A 21,470-nucleotide genomic window follows, 5' to 3' on the forward strand; every position below is an offset into this window, starting at 1 on the left:
ATATGATCAACCACTGTGTTGCTGCATGAACAGAAGCAGTAAAAAAAAAAAAAAAAGAGGCTGGGATTTCACCACTCGCCCCAGTTGCAGGTTGACTGCTTGTACATGCCGCTGCAGTTCTTCCGATTTTTTTTTTTTTTTTGCAACTTGCAGAAATTCAGCCCAAACGCTGTGTCCTCTAATGACCTCACATCCTGTTTTCCCACTTCCTTCTGAATGGACCGGTTTGGGACGGTCCGGTCCCAGCGCAGCGTGGATCTGTGGTGTGTCGGCGCGCTTCCTCAGACACATGTAGTTCAGATAGTCAGTGTTCACAGGCTGCAGAAAACTTTTAACACAACGATCCGACCATGCACCGTGTGACTCAGTGACAGAGCAGAGGAGGCACTGGTACGTCGTTAAAACGCATCAACTCGAGCTTATTATGGTGTTTATGACATGTGTAGATGTGTTATGGAGAGATGAAGCAAAAGGCGCTGCAGCTCAGCAACTTGCGAGACTGTTATATGACTTTGCACCACGTAGGTAAAAGTTACTGCGACTGGAAGTCTCTTTGCATTCGCCATGTGTTTGCACAAGATATCGAATTGCACCAGTGTGGAAAGTGTCATTTTAGGGTTTCTCAGTTTGCGCATATAAAGCGTGAGTTGTTCAGTGTCTATGAAAAGTGAACACTTCCTTAGACTTTGCTTTATTGTTTTACAACTGAACTGTGTTGAGGTTATTGGGGTTTGCTGACACTTGCATGTCCTATAATGTTAAAACTCTAACTCTAATAAGCATAAACCACTGTTGGCACAAGTTGTCACTCCCTGAAGTCAGAGGAGGCATCTTCTGCAGCAGTTACACTCTGGAGTCAGTTGGTTTGTATCAGCTCTGCACATCTGTGCAAAAAGAGCTGTGAAAGTTTGAGGTCCTGCCACAGACTCTGGTTTGGACAGAAGTCTGGACTTGATGTGGAAACCGTTGCTGTGTAGCTTTGGCTTTATGTTTGGGGTCTTTGTCCTGCTGGAAAAATAAATCTTATCCCAAGTCTGGATCCGCAGCAGGGGTGCAAGCAGGATTTCTATTTATTTCTGTTGTATAAGCCTTTCTGGGACCTGGTGCAGAGGAGCAGTCTCACAGGCTCATGCTGCCACCACCAGGGTTCATGTTGGGGAAGGTGTTCGTAGTATGAGTTGTTACATGGATAAGGTTTGACATAGTATTTAGAGTGATGGACTCAACCTTTGTCTAATCAAATCATCACAGAGGCTCTTTGTACTTTTAAATTTGTCATAGTAAACATGTTGAGAATTTATGCCATCAGTTATTTGTGTCGTATGTTTTTGCCAAACCTTTTTAAGAAAAATATTTTTCTTTGCTTAAAGTGTCAAAAAAAATGAATCTACTGTAACATGAAGTTGTGAAATAATGTAAAGTCCATGGTGTGTTATCTTAAGAAATAGAGTTAGTTTTTGTGTTATTTTTCTCAGTTTGCAGGTGACGGCTCTTATTGGCAGGTCTGGTCAGAGAGACGGCGAGTCAAACATTACTGTAGGTGTGACTGTTATTGAACATGATTGTGTGTGCACAGTGCAAAGGTTTCCAGGTATCTGCTCAACTCCACAACAGTGTATCACACAGATTGGCCTCACGACTTGATGTCAAAAAAATTGTCAGTTAATTGAGTTGGGATCATGCATAAGCAAGATTTCTGATACATATCACTGGAGGCCTTAAACACAGTGTCCATGTGGCGGCCCTGAGGAAGGTAGGTGAGGTCGTCACTTGCGTAAAAGATCTTTGTTCCTTACAGACAGCTCGTTATTTACTAAGCAGGGGTAATGTAAGTCAGGCTTTTCCTTGCTGTACACGGATCTGTATGTTACAAACATGACTCATCTTAATTGTGTTTATATCTTTAACTCCACACAAATAAATTCCACTTCTTCTCTTTGTCTCCAGAGGTGAAAATTAACTCATGTAATAGAAAAGTAAACGAATCCCTGACCTTCTTTTTCTTGCTTTGGGCGTTTTTTTGCTTCTGAAGTCATAAAACTGAATCCTTTAATGTCCTTGGCCGACACTGGAGTTGCAACATCTCTTGCTGACCTGACAGAGCTGAAGACTTCTGTAATGACAAAGCTTCAGCAAGTTAAACACCGGTTGGAGATATAGTTAACTTTTTTCCTTTGTCTTTCTTCGTAGTTGTTGAACGTCTGACAGAATGAAGATGAGAGAGGTGAAGATAATAAACAAGGGCCTGGAGGATGAGATGGTAAATATCACTTCCCATCTTACTGCTAGTTTCCCTCAATCGTTTTATTTTGTGTCGACTGTCGACCTCTTTTGTCTTTTCTTAGAACAATCTCCAAAATATTAACTCTGTGTAGTGAGAACAGTTGGGCGGTTTTCGGTTGGTCAGCTGATTACAAGCTTAATTACATTCCTGTGATTGAAGGGTGTCACACAATTTGTGAATAATTGGTGACTCTTGTGTGTGTACTTCTTAAAGGACATATGCTTCAGGGGATTCGAATGAAAGCAGCCTTCAATTTGATTTGAAATGTAATCTCACTCACTGAAATCACTACGAGGTCGTTTGGAGGATTTGGAAATGTCATAGTGATAATGGATTTTAAACTGGTTTAGATTCAGAGGGGCTGAATGCCACAATGCTTTTAGTAATAGATGACATTTTTGGGGAATATGATTATTCACTATGATGCTGAGTTTTATCTAGTCACTTAGCTTCACAGAAAGACTGGAAATGAAAAAAACAGTCAGTCTGGCTTTAAATACCAGCACCCATAAAGGTCACTAATGGGTGGTACTCCCAGTTTGTCAGAGAAGAGCCAGGCTAGATGTTTCCCCATGTTTCCAGTATAATTGCTAAACTAATAGCTAACCGGCTGCTGGTTGTAGCTTCATATTTAATTCTTTTATCTACCATGAGCGCAGGGGCTGCAGTTTGTTTTGAGTTAATCCCACATACACTGTCCTGCTGCTGTAAATACTCACCAAAGCCTGCAGCTAAAAATAGTTACTAATGAATGCAGTGTTTACATCTGTCCCTTCAGTCTCTTTACATCAGTACGTCCTTGTGCAGGAGGTGTGGGGGTACCGGCCCTGTCTGTGGAAGATGATCCTGGTGGGCGTAGGTGCTGTTTGCTCCTGTGGTCTCCTGCTGCTGCTGCTCTATTGGCTGCCTGAGTGGGGCGTCAAGGGCACCTGCACACACACCTCGCTGAGGGACGCGCACACACTGCTGCTCAGGACCACAGTACTTGCTTTCTTTTTTCAAACACCTAACTTGTTTTGCTTTATTTGTAATACATTTACACACTTGTAAGGTCTGCATTTGTAGCTTAAATGAGGCGATCGCTGTCTTCACCTGCGAAAACAAACACATTTTTGTGGATTTAGATTTAACGCATCTTGTCTGTGTGAGTGAATCTGTTGCTTCTTTCAGTGGATTTTGAGTTAACATCTTGTACAGCATATCATACCACTGTACACAGATCATCCAGACCCTTGTTACATTCTTTGGCACGCACACTGTAAACACTACAAATGATAAGTTCAGTGTTGCCTCACGGCCAAGGGAAAATGTAATTCTTTGTATTGTTATCACAGGATGAGTTCAGGCAGTGGTTTCGAGCCAAAGTACATGTGATGTTGGCTCCGGGAAAGAAACCCTTCGACAGCTTGGATCTGCAGCCCACGGCTCAGCTGCCGAACGGAGACGGAGACCACAGCGTCAGCGCTGTGCACGAGGAGCATCATGGGAAATTTGCTGAGAGGCAGAATGCTCAGGTAACTCAGTGGAAACTGTGTCTGCCTTTTCTTAACATGCAGTAAAGTTTGGAGTCTAGATTTTTTTAACACAGTCGATATCTGACCACCTCCTCCCCCTCTGTTCTCCCCTCCTTAGATCCACTACTTCACCCACCACAGCACTAAATACTACTGGGATGATGAGACACAGAACTTTGACACGTATAAGTAAGAGGCCCACTGAAAAACACTGTATTTTTCTGCTTTCATTCATTAAAACCTTTTCCTGTTGATGTGATCAGAAAAACACTCCGGTGTAAATCCAGGCTGCAGTAGTCATGAATATGTGTGTGACTTTTCTAGAGGCCTGGAGGATGTGAAGCTGAGCTGTTCAAGTGTTCACTCTGACCACAGCTCTGGACTTTCTAAAACACTGCAGGACTACAGGTACACAACATGCACACACACGTCCTCTTTTCCTACGGTTTGTTTTGTGATGCACTTCCATCTCATTCAGTAATTTACAGAAGAAGGTGTCGGGTTATAGAGCCCTGTGCAAATTGTCATTAAAGGAGCTATTTGTAAGTTTTGCTATTGCTGCATAGCTAACGTTAGCATTAACAGCTGCTTACTTACCATTATTGCCAAGAGCTTCAGCCATTGTTGATTTTACAATACGAGAGGTTATAATACTGGATGCAAAAAGGAATCAGTATCAGAGAGTGGTGAGACGGCCAGACTGGGCCGTAGCTAGCTGGTTAGCATGCTAACTTCAGGAGAAGAAAACATGTGATGGAGACAAGAGTTAACATAAGTGTTTCTTTCCACCACTGGAGACAGCTGTTGGTGAGTAAAGGAATGAAGTTTGATGCTGAACAGCTAATGCTAACATTAGCTTTGTAGCGATAGCAAAAACTTACATATAGCACCTTTAATGTTCTTTCCTACATATGAAACGTGTCGCTGTTTTTTCTAATTCCTTTTCAACAGGAGGTTGTTTTTCGAGGAGAATGAGATCGCTGTGAGAGTGCCCTCTCTATTCAAGCTCCTCATAAAGGAGGTGAGTTTAGGGCTTAGCTTATCAAGTACGACACCTCCTCTATTAACATACCAGTCATATGATGAATGCCCTCTCTCATGCTGTCAGCCTGTGTTTCTGTCTCCTCCTCCGTCAGGTCCTGAATCCTTTCTACATCTTCCAGCTCTTCAGTGTTATTCTGTGGAGCGCAGAGGACTACTACTACTACGCCACAGCCATAGTGTTCATGTCTGTCATTTCAATAGCTACCTCACTGTATACCATTAAAAAGGTGAGTCATGCCTGAAGGTTGTGAAGTGAGCGGACACATTACAAACATACAAACTTGTATGGGAGATGCACGGTGGTAGCAGTGTCAGTTAATAATCGTATTCATAAATGTTGTGTGTGTTTTCAGTTGAGTCAGTGTCTCTGTCATTTCAGCAATACGTGATGCTACATGACATGGTGGCAGCACACAGTGTGGTCCGTGTTTCGCTGTGCAGAGGAAGTAAAGGTGAGCTCTCCCCTCCGATTGTAACAGAGCCGCAGATTAGTGAAAGCAGGAGTTCAATCATTCACGAACGACTGATCTTCTCTTAAACGTGTTGATGGTGTACAGCAATAATAATTCATTAATACATAAACCGCATTATTGATCTCTGATAGCATCCTCACGATTGCAGGATGTCTTTTACACCGCGCTCTCTCTCTTATTGCTGCCCCTAAGATATTGAAGAGGCCATGTCGACGGAGCTTGTGCCCGGTGATGTCGTCATCATTCCAGCCAATGGGATGATCATGCCCTGCGACGCCGTGCTCATCCATGGAACCTGTATTGTAAATGAGAGCATGCTGACAGGTTGTGTTTCTCTATAGATGCTCCCTCCTCACAGTTAACACAGAGTCTCATTTCTGTTTTTAAGATGGCGTCGAAGGGGAGGAACATGCCTCGGTCTTTCTGTGATATTAGAGACTTTTCTCCTTTTCTGTTGTTCACAGTGCTTGTCGTGGAGGAAAGTGATTTACTGCCAGCTCTGTTTTTTACTGAAGATAATTCCAAAATATCCAGTTTTGAGTTTTAAAGATGCAGTCCTTGTCATGTATGGCTTTGTCTCCTCATGACGCAACTACTGCTACAGAAATCGCTCAACTAGTACAAAATGCAGCTGCTAGACTTTTATCTGAAAACCAGAGAAATGAGATCGTATTTGTCTTTAGCTTCTCTTCACTTGTTACCCATTTGTTGTAGATTTAGAGGAACGACCTGCCTGAAGAGCTCAAGCCCGACAACTCACTAGCTTTTTATCAATCAGCCTGTCAATAATAATTTATGTTGTATTGTCAGATGTCTCATAATGTTTAATACAGTACACATCTTAGATCTTTAAATGTGTTTTACTGATATCTGTTAGTTCATATATAAATACATTTCAAGGCTCTAAGTTCAAGATAAAACTAAAACTAAATACAGTGAATTTACAGAAATTCGTTGTAAAAGTGCCATATTTTATGACATGCTCTCATCATGCACCGGCTTGTGTTCACACTTGTGCACAACACTGCAGCTGCTGTCCATGTTTGAGATGTGCTTTTTGTTGGACGTCTGTTCATTCTCCCTTCATCTCCAGGAGAGAGCGTGCCGGTTACCAAGACCAGTCTACCCAGTTTAGGTGAGGATGCAGCCGGGAGCTATAATATAGAGGAGCATAAGAGACACACCCTGTTCTGTGGCACCCACGTGATCCAGACGCGCTTCTACACCGGTGAACTGGTGAAGGCTGTTGTGGTCAGAACAGGTGAGACCGACCGAGAGAAACAGATAACAACAGACTGATCGCCCTCACGGTGGCACATATTCAGCCTCTGTAAGTGTTTACAAGACAATGATCAAATCTTACTGCTTCCTGCTCCCACAGGCTTCAGCACAGAGAAAGGCCAGCTCGTGCGATCCATCCTCTACCCCAAACCCACAGACTTCAAGCTGTACCGCGATGCGTACCTGTTCCTGCTGTGTCTGGTGGGGGTGGCAGGGATCGGCTTCATCTACACCATCGTCCTCAGTATAATGAACAAGGTACAGCTGCTCTTACAGAGGAAATACAAGCTTCTCAATGTCAACTCATGATGGTTTGTTTCTCGATCCCGTCCAGGTTCCAGCTAAAACCATCATCATTGAATCTCTGGACATCATCACCATCACTGTGCCGCCGGCCTTACCGGCGGCCATGACAGCCGGTATTGTGTACGCGCAGCGGCGTTTGAAGCGCGTCGGCATCTTTTGCATCAGTCCCCAGAGGATCAACATGTGTGGTCAACTTAACCTGGTTTGCTTTGACAAGGTAGTCCAAAGCACATTTTGTCTTGTTGTGCAGTTTAGTTTTCTTGTGAAGAATTCAGTCGATGCAGTTTGTATCGTTGAATTTCAGGCTCTGTTTTCATCATGCGTCACAGGATCATGTGTTGGAACTGTCCTTGACTTGGACTGAATAAAATCTTGACTCAGAATGCATGAAAATGAGTTATGAAGCATCCGAAACACACTTCCACTTCAAGTACAAGTTCTGGTTTGAGACTGACTTCATGGTTTTATGACCCTAACCCATAAATGTAAAATGAATCCTGTCCTGAGGCATAGCTGAGGTTGTGCAATGACTCAATTTGGCCACAACATCAAGCACCACACATTTAAAATCTGTAAATGCTCTGATGTTGATTTAGTTGGAAATCATCCTATATCATCTATAAAAGGAGCAGCGACACTGTACGAGCTTAAATGTTCATTGAAGCTGCTTATAGCATGAAATGTTCTTTTCATTATTACACATGTAATGAGCAAGGACATGTTTTTTTAGTCTGTTGGTTCTGGACTGTTGGAAAAACAGGACAAGTCATTTGAAAAGGTTTACGTGGGCTCTAGACATTTTCTAGACCAAGTAATTAATTGAGAAAAGAAACAGATGTATATATGTAAGTGCTGAAAATGAGTTGCAGTTGACATTAGTCCCTAAATCAAAGTTTGGTTTGTGAGTGCACAGATGGTTTCCTGTGAGGGAGTCACATCGCTGTCATAGCTGTAATTCATCGCTGCTTGAAAGTGTTTTAAAAAAAGAAAAAACTCTTTATAGTTGTGGATTTCTGTGGATAAAAATCCACGACTATAACAACAGTCTCAAATCTAAAACAGCAGCAAAGTGTTTCTGTCTGAACAACGTCTTTGAAGAAGCTGACAGTTGCTTTACTTTGTATTTTAGTAGTGCTCAGAAAGTGTGTGTGCATGTCGTTGCAGGTTAGGAGCAAGTTCCTGTTAATACAGATTAACTAGATTGTAGATTACGAAAAGACCCTAAGAATAGTTCATTATATGTGTTTACTATAATTTAAAGTTGCACCAAACACCTGCCCCTCTCAGAGTCGTGGGCTGTTTAGATTCATTTCATATTCTGAGACGTGATTACTAAGTGTTGTTGCACATCTGTATTTGTTTCTCCTTCAGACTGGTACTTTGACTGAGGATGGCTTGGACCTGTGGGGTATTCAGAGAGCTGAAGATGGCAGGTAGGAGGTGGCCTCTTGCCTTTGGCTTTGTTGGGAAATACAAACACATCTGCGTCAGTTTTCGGGGAGCAACTGAGAGTCAAAAGCCTGGAGGGAAATGATGACGGCAGCTGGAGCAGATGTTGTAGGAAAGCAGCTTATTTTACTCTTCAAACTGTGGGAATGGATTTTTCTTCAGTGTTCTGGCTGTTTTCATGCCAAACGAGGGGGATTTCCTTTTCTTTGACATTCCTCAGAAGCTAGGGTTGACTTGAGTGTAGTAGGATGATATTTATATGAAATTTCCTAACTTGGCATTCAGTTTATTTCATTGTAACATCTCTGTTGTTAGGCGGTTGTGTGTAAATATGCACAACAATCAACAGGACTCTTTATGACAGTAGTGAATTGAATTTCTATATGATTTTTGCATAAATGGGAGTACTGTAAGAAAGTACTGTACCTTGATTTGTCTGCTATTCAACTTGCTAGACTGGCCACAAAGGGCTATTCCTGTCCGGCTGTTTTATCTAGAAACTGTTTCTTGAGATTACACACTTGAGGAATCTAAAAGAAAAGTAAATGCGTCCAATCTGTCCTAAACATACCGTCCCAGAACGTTGGAGAAAGAAATATATTCACAGACGCTTAAACACCCAAAACGTTGTTTACTAAAAAATGTTACTAATAATGTCTAATAATGTTGTTCTGTGGGTGTTTTGATTCTTATCTCTCTCTGGAAAAGGTTTCTTGTCTGTCAGTAAAAAAACATTTTTGTAGCGTTTGCACATGATGTCATTAGTAACCACAAGAGCACTTACATGACCTTATTTACACAGCATTATATTTGTATGTAATTTGCTCCTGTCATGGTCACAAACAGTCCAACTGCTGAGTCAGATCCTCCCTCTCCGTCGCAGCTTTTCTCCGCCAGAGTCTGACGCAGCGAAAGAGAGTCTGGTGAACTCCGCCTTTGTGGCCTGCATGGCGACCTGCCACTCGCTGACCAAGATAGAGGGCGAACTCTCCGGGGACCCTCTAGACCTCAAGATGTTCAGCGCCACAGGCTGGGTGAGGAACAGCGATCAGTGTTTTACTCTAGTCACAGGAACCGCAGCTTGCTCGGATACCAGTCTGTACATGAATTATGCAGCAGCGCGCTCGTCGCTTTGGCAGAGTGACTCGGCTAAAATGGTTAAAGTCTGGTACCCGGGATACTCCAGCATGAACAGCAGAAAACAACTCTTCCCTTCAAGAGGAAGCTGAGACTGAGACATTATTAAGTCTTTATCATATAATCTCATTTTTCTTTAGATCCTAGAGGAGCCCACAGAGGAAGAGACCGCACTCCACAATCCCATAATGCCCACTGTGGTGCGACCTCCAAAGCACGCCGACCCTGAAGCCAATCAGAACAACCTGCTCACTCAGAACATGGTACAGTGGCTCTCCACGCCTTTATTTGGGCTTTACAGAAATATATTTATTTTTTAAGGTGTATTTTAATATCATTCAATCAATCACATATTTTCCTTTTTCAGGAGTTATCTGAATTATCAGTAAGTAAAAACTTAAAGCAAAGAGTTTGACTTTTTTGGGGAAATATACTCGTTCACTTCTTTAATTAGTGTGTTATCAATCTGTTCATTAAATTCTCAGCCAATAAAGCAAGTAAGTAGCTGTATTGTGTGTGTACAACATGTGTCTTTTGCCCCTCAGACTTGTGAGATCGGTATCGTGCGTCAGTTCCCCTTCTCCTCGCTGCTGCAAAGGATGAGTGTGGTGGTCAGGAGGTTGGGGGAAAAACACATGCACGGCTACTTGAAAGGAGCGCCGGAGATTGTGGCCAGCCTCTGCAAACAGCACACAGGTCTGACACTTCCCCCACATGTTTCCTCCATTGATCCATATAAAGATACACAAAGTAATTGCATATCTTTCAGTGTCTTTAGGTACAACCTCTCTGCACTTATTAAAAAAACAACAACAAAAAAACAAAACCAGGCCAGACTGACACGGCTCTGTCCTTCTCTTCAGTCCCACATAGTTTTGCAGAGACTCTGGAGACTTACACCAGGCAGGGCTTCAGGGTCATTGCCCTGGCTCATCGACAGCTGGAGTCCAAACTCTCCTGGCACAAAGTCCAGAGCCTCAGCAGGTACGTCTCCATTCACAGATAACACCGTCCACAGTACATGCGGCTACTGACGGAAAAAATCCCTGAATTATCCCACCCAGAAACACTGTAACTCTGTCGGAAATCAGCTTTGTCAATTTGCTGATTTGATTCCATTGATAACTGGGCAAACATCACATGAAATGACATAATGTCCAAATATCTTCAGTGCTGCCACAGCGGGGCGGAAAATGTTCCAGTTATCTAAAACATGCCAGAATTTGGTGTCAAAGAATCTCAGGCTCAAACTTCAAACTATTTGTTTGACTCACTATGTTGCAACAGGCAGGGAGAAATCCATCATAGAAAAGCAGTAAAAGCATTAGTTTTTCCACCAACAGTAGACTCCACCTGTCACAGTGCACTGCAGCCACAATGTATTGCGCAACTTGAGTCAAAGGTCGTGATAGCAATCGTAGACTCACCCCGATATTAACGATTAAGTTGGTTTTCTTGCCTCATTTACACATTCCCGCCCCTGTCTGGATGTTTGCCGTCATTCTGATAAATGTAGAAAATCATTAACTGAAGTAGATGTGGACAAGGAAGGTTAGCAGGAGGGCAGGATGTCAAATAAGAGAATTACAACCCTTCATCACATATTTATGATGTCTATTATTAATATTAAGTTGTGTCTTTTATTGTCTTTCACCTTCACTGATTCCCTGAAATCTGAATCTATAACGTGACTCTGAAACAGTTTGGGTGATAAATCAATGGTGAGATGGTTGCTGTGTTGCTTTCAGGGACCTGATAGAGACCAACATGGAGTTCCTCGGTTTGATCATCATGCAGAACAAAATAAAGCAGGAAACTGCCGGGGTTTTACGTGAATTACGACAAGCTAACATCCGCACACTGATGGTCACAGGTAACGCAGCTCAGTGTGTTCAATGACTCATGACTTTCTGTGTCAGCACGCTCTCATTTTCCTTCTTTCTCCTGCATCGTCTGTTAGGTGACAACATGCTGACGGCCATATCAGTGGCTCGAGACTGCGGCATGATCCGTGCACACGAGAAGGTCATTATAGCAGATGCTGTGCCTCCTAAAGATTTACAGTCTGCTAGTATCACGTGGCATTACAGAGAGAATCCCGCTCAGACAGTCAAAGACAATCAGGTAAGACAGAAACTCTCAGAGCCACTGAGTAAAAGAGAATATAAACAACACATATATCTCCATGGTCTCACAGGCAGCCTGATCATTATTACCATCATCGGTCAGGGAAGAAACAAAGTGCCCTGCTGTTTGAGACCTGCATGCTCAGGCATGTGTTTGCAGTCATTTGTGCTTCGACTTCAAACAGTCTTGTTCTCAAATATCTGGACAAACTAAAGCAAAGAAATACACACTGCAGAGTTTGACATGCTCGGTGTGAATGTCTCTGTAGGCAGTCGTTGTTCCGGAGCATTTATCAGCAGCCCAGTTTGCATGAACCGGTCAGAAAAGAGCACAGGAAGGTGTCTATGAAGGAGACGTTTGTCAGGTTAAAGCTGAAGCTCTACAACGTTATTCCACGAGCTTTGCTCGACAACTGACTCGTCCTCTCTTCTCTAGAGCGTGGAGATAAACCTGGAGGAAGGGATGTGTGACAAGCGTCAGGCTCTGCAGGAACAAAGCTATCACTTCGCTGTGAGTGGCAGAGCCTTCGCTGTCATCGCTGAGCACTTCCCTCAACTCGTCCCAAAGGTACAGGCCTGTATATGAGCATCTGCATATTCAGATTAGTATTAGTTTTAAAGCCACGTGGAGTTCACTGAAAAGAGAAATGATCGAGTTTCGGTTGTCATGTCTTTTGAGTGTTGCTGTAATTCTTTGTCTGTCCACATGGGGGCGGTGCAGCTCGTGCTGAGAGCCTCTGTGTTTGCACGCATGGCTCCAGACCAGAAGACTCAGCTGGTGGAAGTCCTGCAGAGCATCGAGTGAGTCTCTCATTGATTTTGTGGCTTTGGTTTTTGTCTGTTACAGAGCTTCATTTCAGTCTTTGTGATTTTGTAGCATCGTCATCTGTGGCAAATGTTTAACTTTCAGCCACTTTGTTTTACCTTCCAGCTACACTGTTGGGATGTGTGGTGATGGTGCTAATGACTGTGGAGTAAGTATGGATTAAATGTTTCCAGTACGTGCAAATCATAATTCTTTCTATACAAGTATCCTGAGGTACTTAATCAGCTTGAATTTATGTTTTTGGTGCAATGTTTTTTACACTTTATTCTGAATATTTTCTTTCTGTCAAAACTAATTGCTGATTAGTTTAATCTGAGCCAAGAACTGTGACAATTCATTCCAGGTTGACCCACATGAGTGAATCAATATCTGATGGGACACCATGACACAAGAGGTCACACCTGAAAATACCCATGTGTCCTTGTCTGTTAAGGCAAAAGAATTCAAAGCAGCTACTAATGTTTGTGGGTAGTGGAGGGAAAAGTATTCAAATCCTTTATTCAGGTAAAAGCAGCAATAGCACAGTCCAGTAAAAGTAAATATCCTGTAATTAAGCAAAAGTGTGTTTAATTAAGAAGTGTGAGTATCAGAATTAGAAGTGAGTATCAAAAATAAAAGTGTCATTCTCATGAACCGTTTTAAATCATCAATGGCCGACCCCGGGCCTTCTTTCTGCTCTCTTGGTTCTCTTAGGTAGATAAAAACTACGAAAGGACAGGATTATTATTATTATTTATTTTCCACCTTTAGTTCCAGGTATTACTGTTAAAGCAAAGCGATTTCTAATAATGAAGTTTTCTCTCCTTCAGGCTCTGAAGAGAGCTCACAGTGGGATTTCTCTGTCCGAGCTGGAGGCCTCTGTTGCTTCACCCTTCACCTCCTCCACCTCGAACATCTCCTGTGTCCCCAACCTCATCAGGTAGCTTCTCATGGATGCTATCATTCAGAATAGAGAATTTTAAATACCAAAATATATCAAAATGTGTGTCACCAATGGTTTTACACAAGATTGCAAACTTCTCCCTGTCACTACAACACAGGGCTCACGGTTACACTCATATACACTCATAATTAGTTCATAGGTTTGACTTGAAACTAATTACAGCAGTAGAAATTTTAGAGCCGACCTTAAAAGTTTTCTGAGCTGCAAAGCACAAAAATACTGAGCTGTGAAATTCTGTATCTGATTTTCTCATCCTCCAGGGAGGGTCGAGCCGCCCTCATAACATCATTCTGTGTGTTCAAGTTCATGGCTCTCTACAGCATCATCCAGTACCTCAGTGTCACCCTGCTCTACTCGGTAAACACAAGGCTCTTTCTGATTCTTACGTTTCACTCCACATTGAAAGGGTGAAAATTATCAAAAACACGTTATTGAAGCTGCATGTTTTATTGGTTCGTGTGGATATTGTTCACACATGAGACACAGAAGGTGAGGAGCAAAGATGTGAGGAGCAAGCAGGAGCAAGGTGCAAAGGTGTGTGTGTGTGAGTGTGTGTGTGTGTGTGTGTGTGTGTGTGTGTGTGTGTGTTGGGGGGGAGGGGTTTTCAATCTGACCACAGAGTGACACGTCAGTCGTTTTTGTTCCTGAGAAAAGTCAGTAAAACACATCGACTGTGACGCGGTGTGATCACATTCATTTGCACTGGAGCTGAAGTCAGTCGGTGTCGATCCCTTCGTCTGCTGCTGTGTGATCGTTGATTCATCTTCAACATTTCTGATATTATAGATCCTCAGCAACTTGGGAGACTTCCAGTTCCTCTTCATTGACATCGCCATCATTCTCATCATTGCCTTTACAAGTGAGTAGCGTGAAGGCGAGCACCAAAAAATCCTTTTAATCAATTGAGTTTTGTGAGTCAGACAAAAGCAATCAAATACAACATTAACTTCTGGAAAAGCAACTCACTGATGCTGCCTTTTTCTCGTTTCTGTCCTCAGTGAGTCTGAACCCGGCGTGGAAGGAGCTGGTGTGGCGTCGCCCCCCGTCCAGTCTGATCTCCGGCCCGCTGCTCTGCTCGGTTCTGACCCAGATCCTCACCTGCCTGGTCTTCCAAGTCCTGGCTTTCCTCTTAGTGCGACAGCAGAGCTGGTATGAGATATGGACACCTCAGTCAGAGTGAGTAATACGTCTGAAATTAACACCTGCCCAATGATAAATCAGTAAATCACTAAATGGTAAAGACATAAATTATAAATTATAGTAAATTACACACTGTGCTTAATGTACACTTCACCCTGGCTCCCCCTTTGGATTGCTGCACAAATCTCCAGCTTTTTAAAAATTCAAATAGTAACAATGAAGTGAAACCAATCAAAAAGAAAAAAAAGGCACAAAATAAGCTGTATAAATTAGTTTTAAATTGCAATTGAATTTACTTCTGCATTATCTTGACTCCTGCAGTATCTGATTCTAGAAATAATGTTGAAAAACTCACTGTCAAATTGTATTTCAAGAACAGATTTTATACAATGTAAACTGGTTAGTAATCAAAAAGAAGAAAAACAGCAGTACAGAGGGAAACTGTCTAAAAACTGTGACATTTTTTAATTCTAATACTTTCCTCTCTGTTTATTTTTTCCCGGCTTCCTGGTTTATGAACTTTTCAGCAGTATGATTTAACTGTCTACATTTGCCCCTCTGTTGTTTCTCCACCTGCAGCGCCTGTAACGTTTCCAGCTCGAGTCTCTCTCACAGCCAGAACGTAACCACTCCTCACGACCACAAAAACATCAGGAACTACGAGAACACCACCCTCTTCTACGTCTCCTCCTTTCAGTACTTGGCTGTGGCCATCATCTTCTCCAAGGGAAAGCCATTCAGACAGCCAAGCTACAAGAACTGTAAGACTTACGTAGTCCTGCTGGAGAGCAGATTGTCTCAGTAATGTATGTGGCAGGAGATTAGAGTCAGCGCAGAATGAGTTTGAATTTTCCAAGCACATTTTGAACTGTGGCATCATAATTAATAAGCAGGAATTTTTAGTGTAGTATATAAGTATATATTTTAAAGATTTAAAGTTGTTGGAGAAGTAAATGTAATTCCTGTAGACTTTAATTTTCCTAAATGCGCCCTTTCCTTTTATAAATCAAGTTTTTCTACCGGCAGCAATCCAGTCCTATATATATATGTGTGATGCTCTTGCAAGTTGAAAACAACTATAAAACGCTGTTTGACCGTATTTCTGTATGTTTATCTCATAAGGGCCGTTCATGCTGTCCTGCATCGCTCTGTATATGTTCCTCCTCTTCATCTTGCTGCATCCTGTTCCGGCCATCGACAACTTCCTGGAGGTAAACCCCGTGTTTCTTTCCGGGTGTTGCATGAAGTTGGTGAAAACCGTGTGTGCTCATCCCGCTGCTCTGCCTCCCCTCAGATCGTGTGTGTTCCCCACGACTGGCGCATTACACTGGTGGTCATTGTCATAGTGAATGCGGCTGTGTCTTTCATGCTGGAGGTACACATCACACCCTACAAGCTCTCCCTTACTGATCTCCTTTGTTTAAATTAGAAAACTGTGATTTGCATGCATTGATTTTTTTTTTTTTTTTTCCCGTCCTTAATTAGTGCTCCGTAGTAGCTTCATTGCTGCCTAATGAATGAAATCAATGAATCTTTTTTCTTTTTAAGTTTGCATTTGAGTTATTTTTGTCTTTGTGCGTCTGTGGCTGAAACCCAATCTTCATCCTCCCTGTCATGTTTGATCGGCTGAGTCTCAAGTTCCCACTGAAATCTCCCGTAGATTTTGATCCTTGACATCATCTTGTGGAGGCTAGTTTTCAGAGGCAGTCAGGGGGCAAACCGCCCCACAGAGTCCGGCTCTGCTGCCACACCTCAGGTTGGGAAGCTTTTGACTACACTTTTTTCTGTTTATGCCTCATTTCACTGTGTAGATAGTGACACCTTTTCCTTAACTCTGGTCTGATTCTCTTGCTTTCTTGCATATTTTCTTCTGATGATCTGTTTCACGTATAAAATGCCAATAATATAGACTCTATAGGTTAATACAAGCAACTAAACCAATACGAAAATGCAATATATGGGCCTATTTCAGAGTGATGTTGCCCTATATGTCACCTAAAAGGGGATATATTATTATCATATATATACATTCTCTGGATATTTCTGGATATAAATTTATTACATACCCATAAATACCCCTGATAAAATACATGTATATATATTAAAAGTATCTATATGATCTTATATGGTATAACATGTTGCAAGCATATGTGTTAATGATATTTATATATAATTTATATAAGGTAATTTATTTAAACATAAAATATTGAAACATATAAAAATACATATAAAAATTCTATATGCTTATTGTGTTTAAACATGTCTCTCTGTATGTCTGTCTAACCCTCAGACTTTTGGAACCACTATATAATATCTACATGGATTGATATATTTTTATGTAACATATTTCTACAATATAATCATACATACATAAACATTTGTATGGGATTGACATATATGTCAGTATATGAAATTGTTCCAATTTCTAATAGGTTTCATATAATCTTTTGTATGTTTTTATAATTTTATATATACAAATATTTCATATATAGAAATTCAATACATGTACATATATTACATTTGTGTAATGTTATAAAATGTATATTATTCAACTTTTCATCTTTAACCTGTTGCTAATATTTTTTCTTTTTACATTATTTTACTGTTTTTCAGTCAAGAGCGGCTCGACTTTGTTGACATGTTGCTGCACATTTATCATGAACCACTCATAATCCTTGAAATATAAAAAATCAGCATAACTTCCTGATATTTATGCTGTAATCTGGTGAATTTTGAACACACACTTTGAAGAACAGAATTCAAATCTTCGCCCTCAACCAGTCCAAAAGTTTTCATATAAACAAAAATGAAAGTGTGTTGCTTGGTTGTTCAGGTTGTTCTGGTCACATAAACAGAAAATTAAATTCTCATGAGACTCACTTGTTCATTCAGAAGAGATATAAATAATATAAATATCTATAATGTAACCTCACTAACTAGTTTTCTCTACCATGTTCATACTGCACATGATCCCAGGTGGCCAATGACCGCTGGGCCTCGTCCTTCCTCTCCTGGTTGTTCTGTCGGAGAAACAAGCCTCCAAGGGTGCGCTACATGCACCTGGCCCTGGAGCTGCAGGACGACTCCGACTGGCCCCCCAGACCCTCCACGGTCACCTACGCCAGCGATCCACAGTCCCCCATCTCAGCCCCCCTCTGACACCAACGTGACCAACGAGCAAACTACTGCACAGACTAAATCTAAAGCCCCCGACAAGCCTGTATGTTGAGTGAGCACGAGTCAGAGATGTTACGGATGGTGAGATGATTTTATTTAGGAGGTGGACCCTAACGGATGCCAGCTAACAAGCCTTCATGAAGAAGAGGAATCCTGTTTTGAATGACTGATACTGTGAGCTGCTCATACATAATGTTCTCTTCCATTTTGATTCATCAAGGTCATCAGAATGGACAAACTTCCAGCACTTGGATTTTAGTCGTATTGTCGTAACACACTGCTGAAACCTGAGCCAGAGGCCTCTGTTAAAGGAATAGTTCAGTGTTTTCGGAAATACTATGCATTTTTTTTTGCTTTCTTGCAGAGAATCAGATGAGAAGATGGATACCACTCTCATGTACTTATGGTAAATATGAAAGTAGTGACAGCAAGCGGTTAGCTTAGCTTAGCTTAGCTTAGCACAAAGACTGTGAAAAGTGTCAAACAGCTAGCCTGGCTCTGTCCAAAGTTAAAAATCTTTACAATCTGTATTTAAAGGGCCCGCAAAACGAGCCGACATGTCAGCCAGTGTCTTTGTGCCAACTGACCACAAGTACTGTATAAGTAAGCTACATGAAATCTTTTAAATTAGCAACATTAACATTACTGACTGAGTCACATCAAGTTGTCAAGCAACAACATTTTGCATGCTATGGAGCTAGTTAGCATGCAATTCCCTCCTATTTTCACAAAAGATATTATAGGCTACTCTTTACCAACTCACCTGGAACATCTACAGTGTCAGACACCTTTGTCCATGATGCATCTTTTATTAAATTTAAGTCTCTGGAAGCAAGCAGGGACATGATGTAAAGGACGGGGAAACATGCCACTGCAATTATCAGTGTCTCCTCCTTTGTGCTTGGGAAAAGATGTTTGATGGAAACAACAGATTACACGGTTGTGTTCTCTAGTGTTCTCCAGAGCAGAACACTGAACCGCGTCATAGCTGATTAACATAAAGTTGCCCAAGATGCGCTGCTAACAGGCATACCACTGCTCGCTGCCAAGAGATGCTGGCTCACGAAGAAAATTAATGACTTCTGCTTTCACCACGTTTTACCTTGCAGGTTTTATCTATACTTAAAGTCAAGGGTAAAAATTACCTATGGTTTTATGGGTGGTTAAGTCTCCGCTGGTTACCTGGCAGCCTCACGGTGATGACCACGCTCCAGGCTAGCTGCTCCTCCTGTTTTCAGGCTCTTTGCTAAGCTAAGCTAAGCTAAGCTACCTGGCTGCTAGCTGTAGCTTCGTATTCAGCCGTCAGCTGAACGCTAACGCTCAGTGTATTTCCCAAAGTGTTGAACTACTCCTTCAGTACGACTGGATGTTTTATTGTACTTCATTCCAATGGCAAACAAAATGCAACTACTACACTGGACAGTGAGTATGGTATAAGTTTGTTTTTTTCATTATCCGATCCAATATCTGAACCAAGTGAGAGGCACATTCTTTGGCGTTTTGACATCAGACACAGATACAGTATCCAGCTGCTGCTTTTCTCCTTCACTTGTCACTGTTAAAAGCACTGGATGAATCTTTCCACTGCTGCTAAAATATAAAAGTTGTAAAGCAGTTTGAGGTCATATGGATTCAAAGAAACATGAGGACTTATCTGTTTTTGCAGTTCTGTGAATATGACTGATACTGTTGTATTTCTATGACAGAAAACATTCCACTGCTGCATTTCTGTCTTAGAGTTGCTTCGCTGAAATTCTTCCTGTGGAAGAGAGAAGCAGAAATTTGTGTCCCTTTTTAAAAAAAAAAAGAAAAAGAAAAGTACTACCAGTACTGCAATAGAATCAAAATGAACCATTTCGTTATCCCTCGGATGCATTATGAAATGTTCTTTTACTCAATATATGAATTTTGTTTTTTTCTTTTTTTTTTTAATGCAGGTTTGGCTTAATTACACCATTTAACATTACTAAGGTACTGTTCAGAGGTGATGATGTTTTAATTGATTAAACAAATTAAACAAAACAAATTAATCAAAATGAATCTTCAATTTTCAATCAATTATTTTCAAAATAGTTGATTTTAACGTTTGATTTTTATACAATACCTTTAGGTAACCGTTTACAGCTGTTGTACACAGCATATTTTTGTAGTTAAGTGTACAAAATGAAATAAATGTGAAAATAGAAAAGAATAATCACCAAAATGTCTCCATTATTACTATAAAAAAGAGCAAAGTTTTTAAGGGAATGTTTTTCAAAATTGCAATAAACTTATTTTCGTATTTCTACAACGTCACAAAAATGTTTTCAGTTTATGTCAACAAATATCCCGGTGTTTGCTCTGCAGAACTCCCATTACATTTCCCAATAAATCTGTATATTAAGCCACTCTTGCGTGCTTCGTGGGGGGCTGACCTTGGTCACACTTTTTCAGCCAAGACTTACTGATCAATTATGGGCTTTCCCAGCCTCCTCGCTGCCTGGCATATGGGCGCTTAAAGGCGCGAGAGTGGAGGAGAAAGAGGGGTATCATTTCATGTGGAGATCAGGGCCCATAGGCAGTGAATGGGTGGATTTAGAGGGGACTGTGAATAAGGGAAGGGGGTCCTCGCTTGTACCAAAAAGAAAAGAATCTCCCACAGATCAGGGAAGAGCCTTTTTGGGAATATTCATGATGAGGATGAGGAGGCATCATGAATTCATGTGTGTCTCCCTGACTTGCACGGATCATCTTTTCAGTAAACACTGATGTGTACAGAGTCGGGATGTCTTGCTTTCCATCGGTGTTTGCGATGTAGTTTTGTGGATAGTGTTGCCTCTCCACAAAGCAATATGGGTTTTTGTGTACTCTCTGCTGTATTCCTTTTGTATCAGTAGAGCAACAGATGGAGAGTGGTGGAAAGACATAAAGAAGCTAAAACACACAGCCTTTCTTCCTCACAGCTAGCTACTCGCTGAAAAAGATTTTCTCAAGCTTGTGCTCAGACGTGTGCTATTTCAAACATTTTGGACTTCATCTCCTTTCTCTTTTGCCCATACGGTTTTTTGTCTGAGTTGTGTACTTTCAAGATTTGAGCCTGTGCACACAGTCTTTGTTTACTGCTTCTTTACTTACAACGGATCCCACAGAGTGCTCAGACCAGCTCAGAATATTTTGTAGAGTAACTGCCACTGTAACAAACGTCTCTGCAACAAAAGTTGTCATAAAAAATTCAGGTGCTTTCTCGACGTGTCTGTTTCTATCCAGCACGCACATGCATTCACTTATTCTTCTCAAAGTTTACAAGCAGACATCAGTTGGCTGCAGCTTCTCTACCGGTTGCTGGACACTCATACAGCCCTCATCATGATTAATAGTCAGGACACAAGGCCAACCTGATGCTCACTTACGGTTGGCCTCATTTTACGGATGACACAAAGGCACCCACGTCTGGTAAAAGGTCTGTGACCCACCAGACGGTCACAAAGCCCTTCTCCTCCCTCCTGTCCCCTAAGCATGGGCTCCTTCCCTGGGCCTTCATGGCATCCCTGTCCCCCTTCCTTTATCAGTCCTTCCAGGCCTGAATGGGCTCTGTGGTTGGTCAATAAATTCAGTGATTCAGGGGGTGGACAGTTGCAGCCGTGTTAACGTTTGTTCACAGGCTTGTCGGAGGGACGGGCCCCGCCCCGCGGCTCTTTGTCTCCCGTGGTCCCTCAACAGGTTAGAAGTCAATGGAGGGCCTTGTGCGGAGGTGCCAGGGGCATGGATGGAGCCGCCTCTCACATGGCTTT

General features: G+C 41.8%; 1 protein-coding gene across 5 annotated transcripts; it reads left to right on the top strand.

Moving 5' to 3' along the window:
* Positions 1–139: 139 nt before the first annotated feature.
* LOC130178797 (polyamine-transporting ATPase 13A3-like) lies at positions 140–20,083 on the top strand. Of its 5 annotated transcripts, XM_056391284.1 has the most exons (33): positions 144–390; positions 2,191–2,260; positions 3,092–3,265; positions 3,619–3,798; positions 3,917–3,987; positions 4,123–4,206; positions 4,750–4,819; positions 4,935–5,069; positions 5,222–5,294; positions 5,508–5,639; positions 6,409–6,576; positions 6,697–6,854; positions 6,931–7,119; positions 8,274–8,335; positions 9,235–9,385; positions 9,629–9,751; positions 9,856–9,873; positions 10,034–10,184; positions 10,352–10,472; positions 11,237–11,361; positions 11,449–11,612; positions 12,051–12,182; positions 12,336–12,415; positions 12,546–12,588; positions 13,250–13,359; positions 13,644–13,740; positions 14,170–14,242; positions 14,382–14,559; positions 15,103–15,284; positions 15,646–15,734; positions 15,818–15,898; positions 16,184–16,279; positions 17,500–20,083. In XM_056391284.1, exons 2-33 carry the CDS (start codon positions 2,210–2,212, stop codon positions 17,680–17,682), a joined length of 3,744 nt encoding a protein of 1,247 aa, XP_056247259.1. In that variant the 5' UTR covers positions 144–390; positions 2,191–2,209; the 3' UTR covers positions 17,683–20,083. The 5 variants fall into 5 exon arrangements, with proteins under 5 accessions (XP_056247263.1, XP_056247261.1, XP_056247259.1 ...); XM_056391288.1 differs by lacking the exon at positions 16,184–16,279 and having other exon boundaries at positions 140–390; XM_056391286.1 differs by lacking the exon at positions 15,818–15,898 and having other exon boundaries at positions 141–390.
* The last annotated feature ends 1,387 nt before the right edge of the window (positions 20,084–21,470 follow it).

The sequence above is a fragment of the Seriola aureovittata genome, chromosome 12, assembly GCF_021018895.1.
Source record: "Seriola aureovittata isolate HTS-2021-v1 ecotype China chromosome 12, ASM2101889v1, whole genome shotgun sequence".
NCBI classification, from domain to species: Eukaryota; Metazoa; Chordata; class Actinopteri; order Carangiformes; family Carangidae; genus Seriola; species Seriola aureovittata.

Excerpts from the sequence above, each read along its gene's own strand:
- LOC130178797 (XM_056391284.1), top strand. The coding sequence starts at position 2,210 with ATGAAGATGAGAGAGGTGAAGATAATAAACAAGGGCCTGGAGGATGAG. Across the intron at positions 2,261-3,091 it reads AGGGCCTGGAGGATGAGATG|GAGGTGTGGGGGTACCGGCC; the intron begins GTAAATATCACT and ends GTCCTTGTGCAG. Across the intron at positions 15,735-15,817 it reads CCATCGACAACTTCCTGGAG|ATCGTGTGTGTTCCCCACGA; the intron begins GTAAACCCCGTG and ends GCCTCCCCTCAG.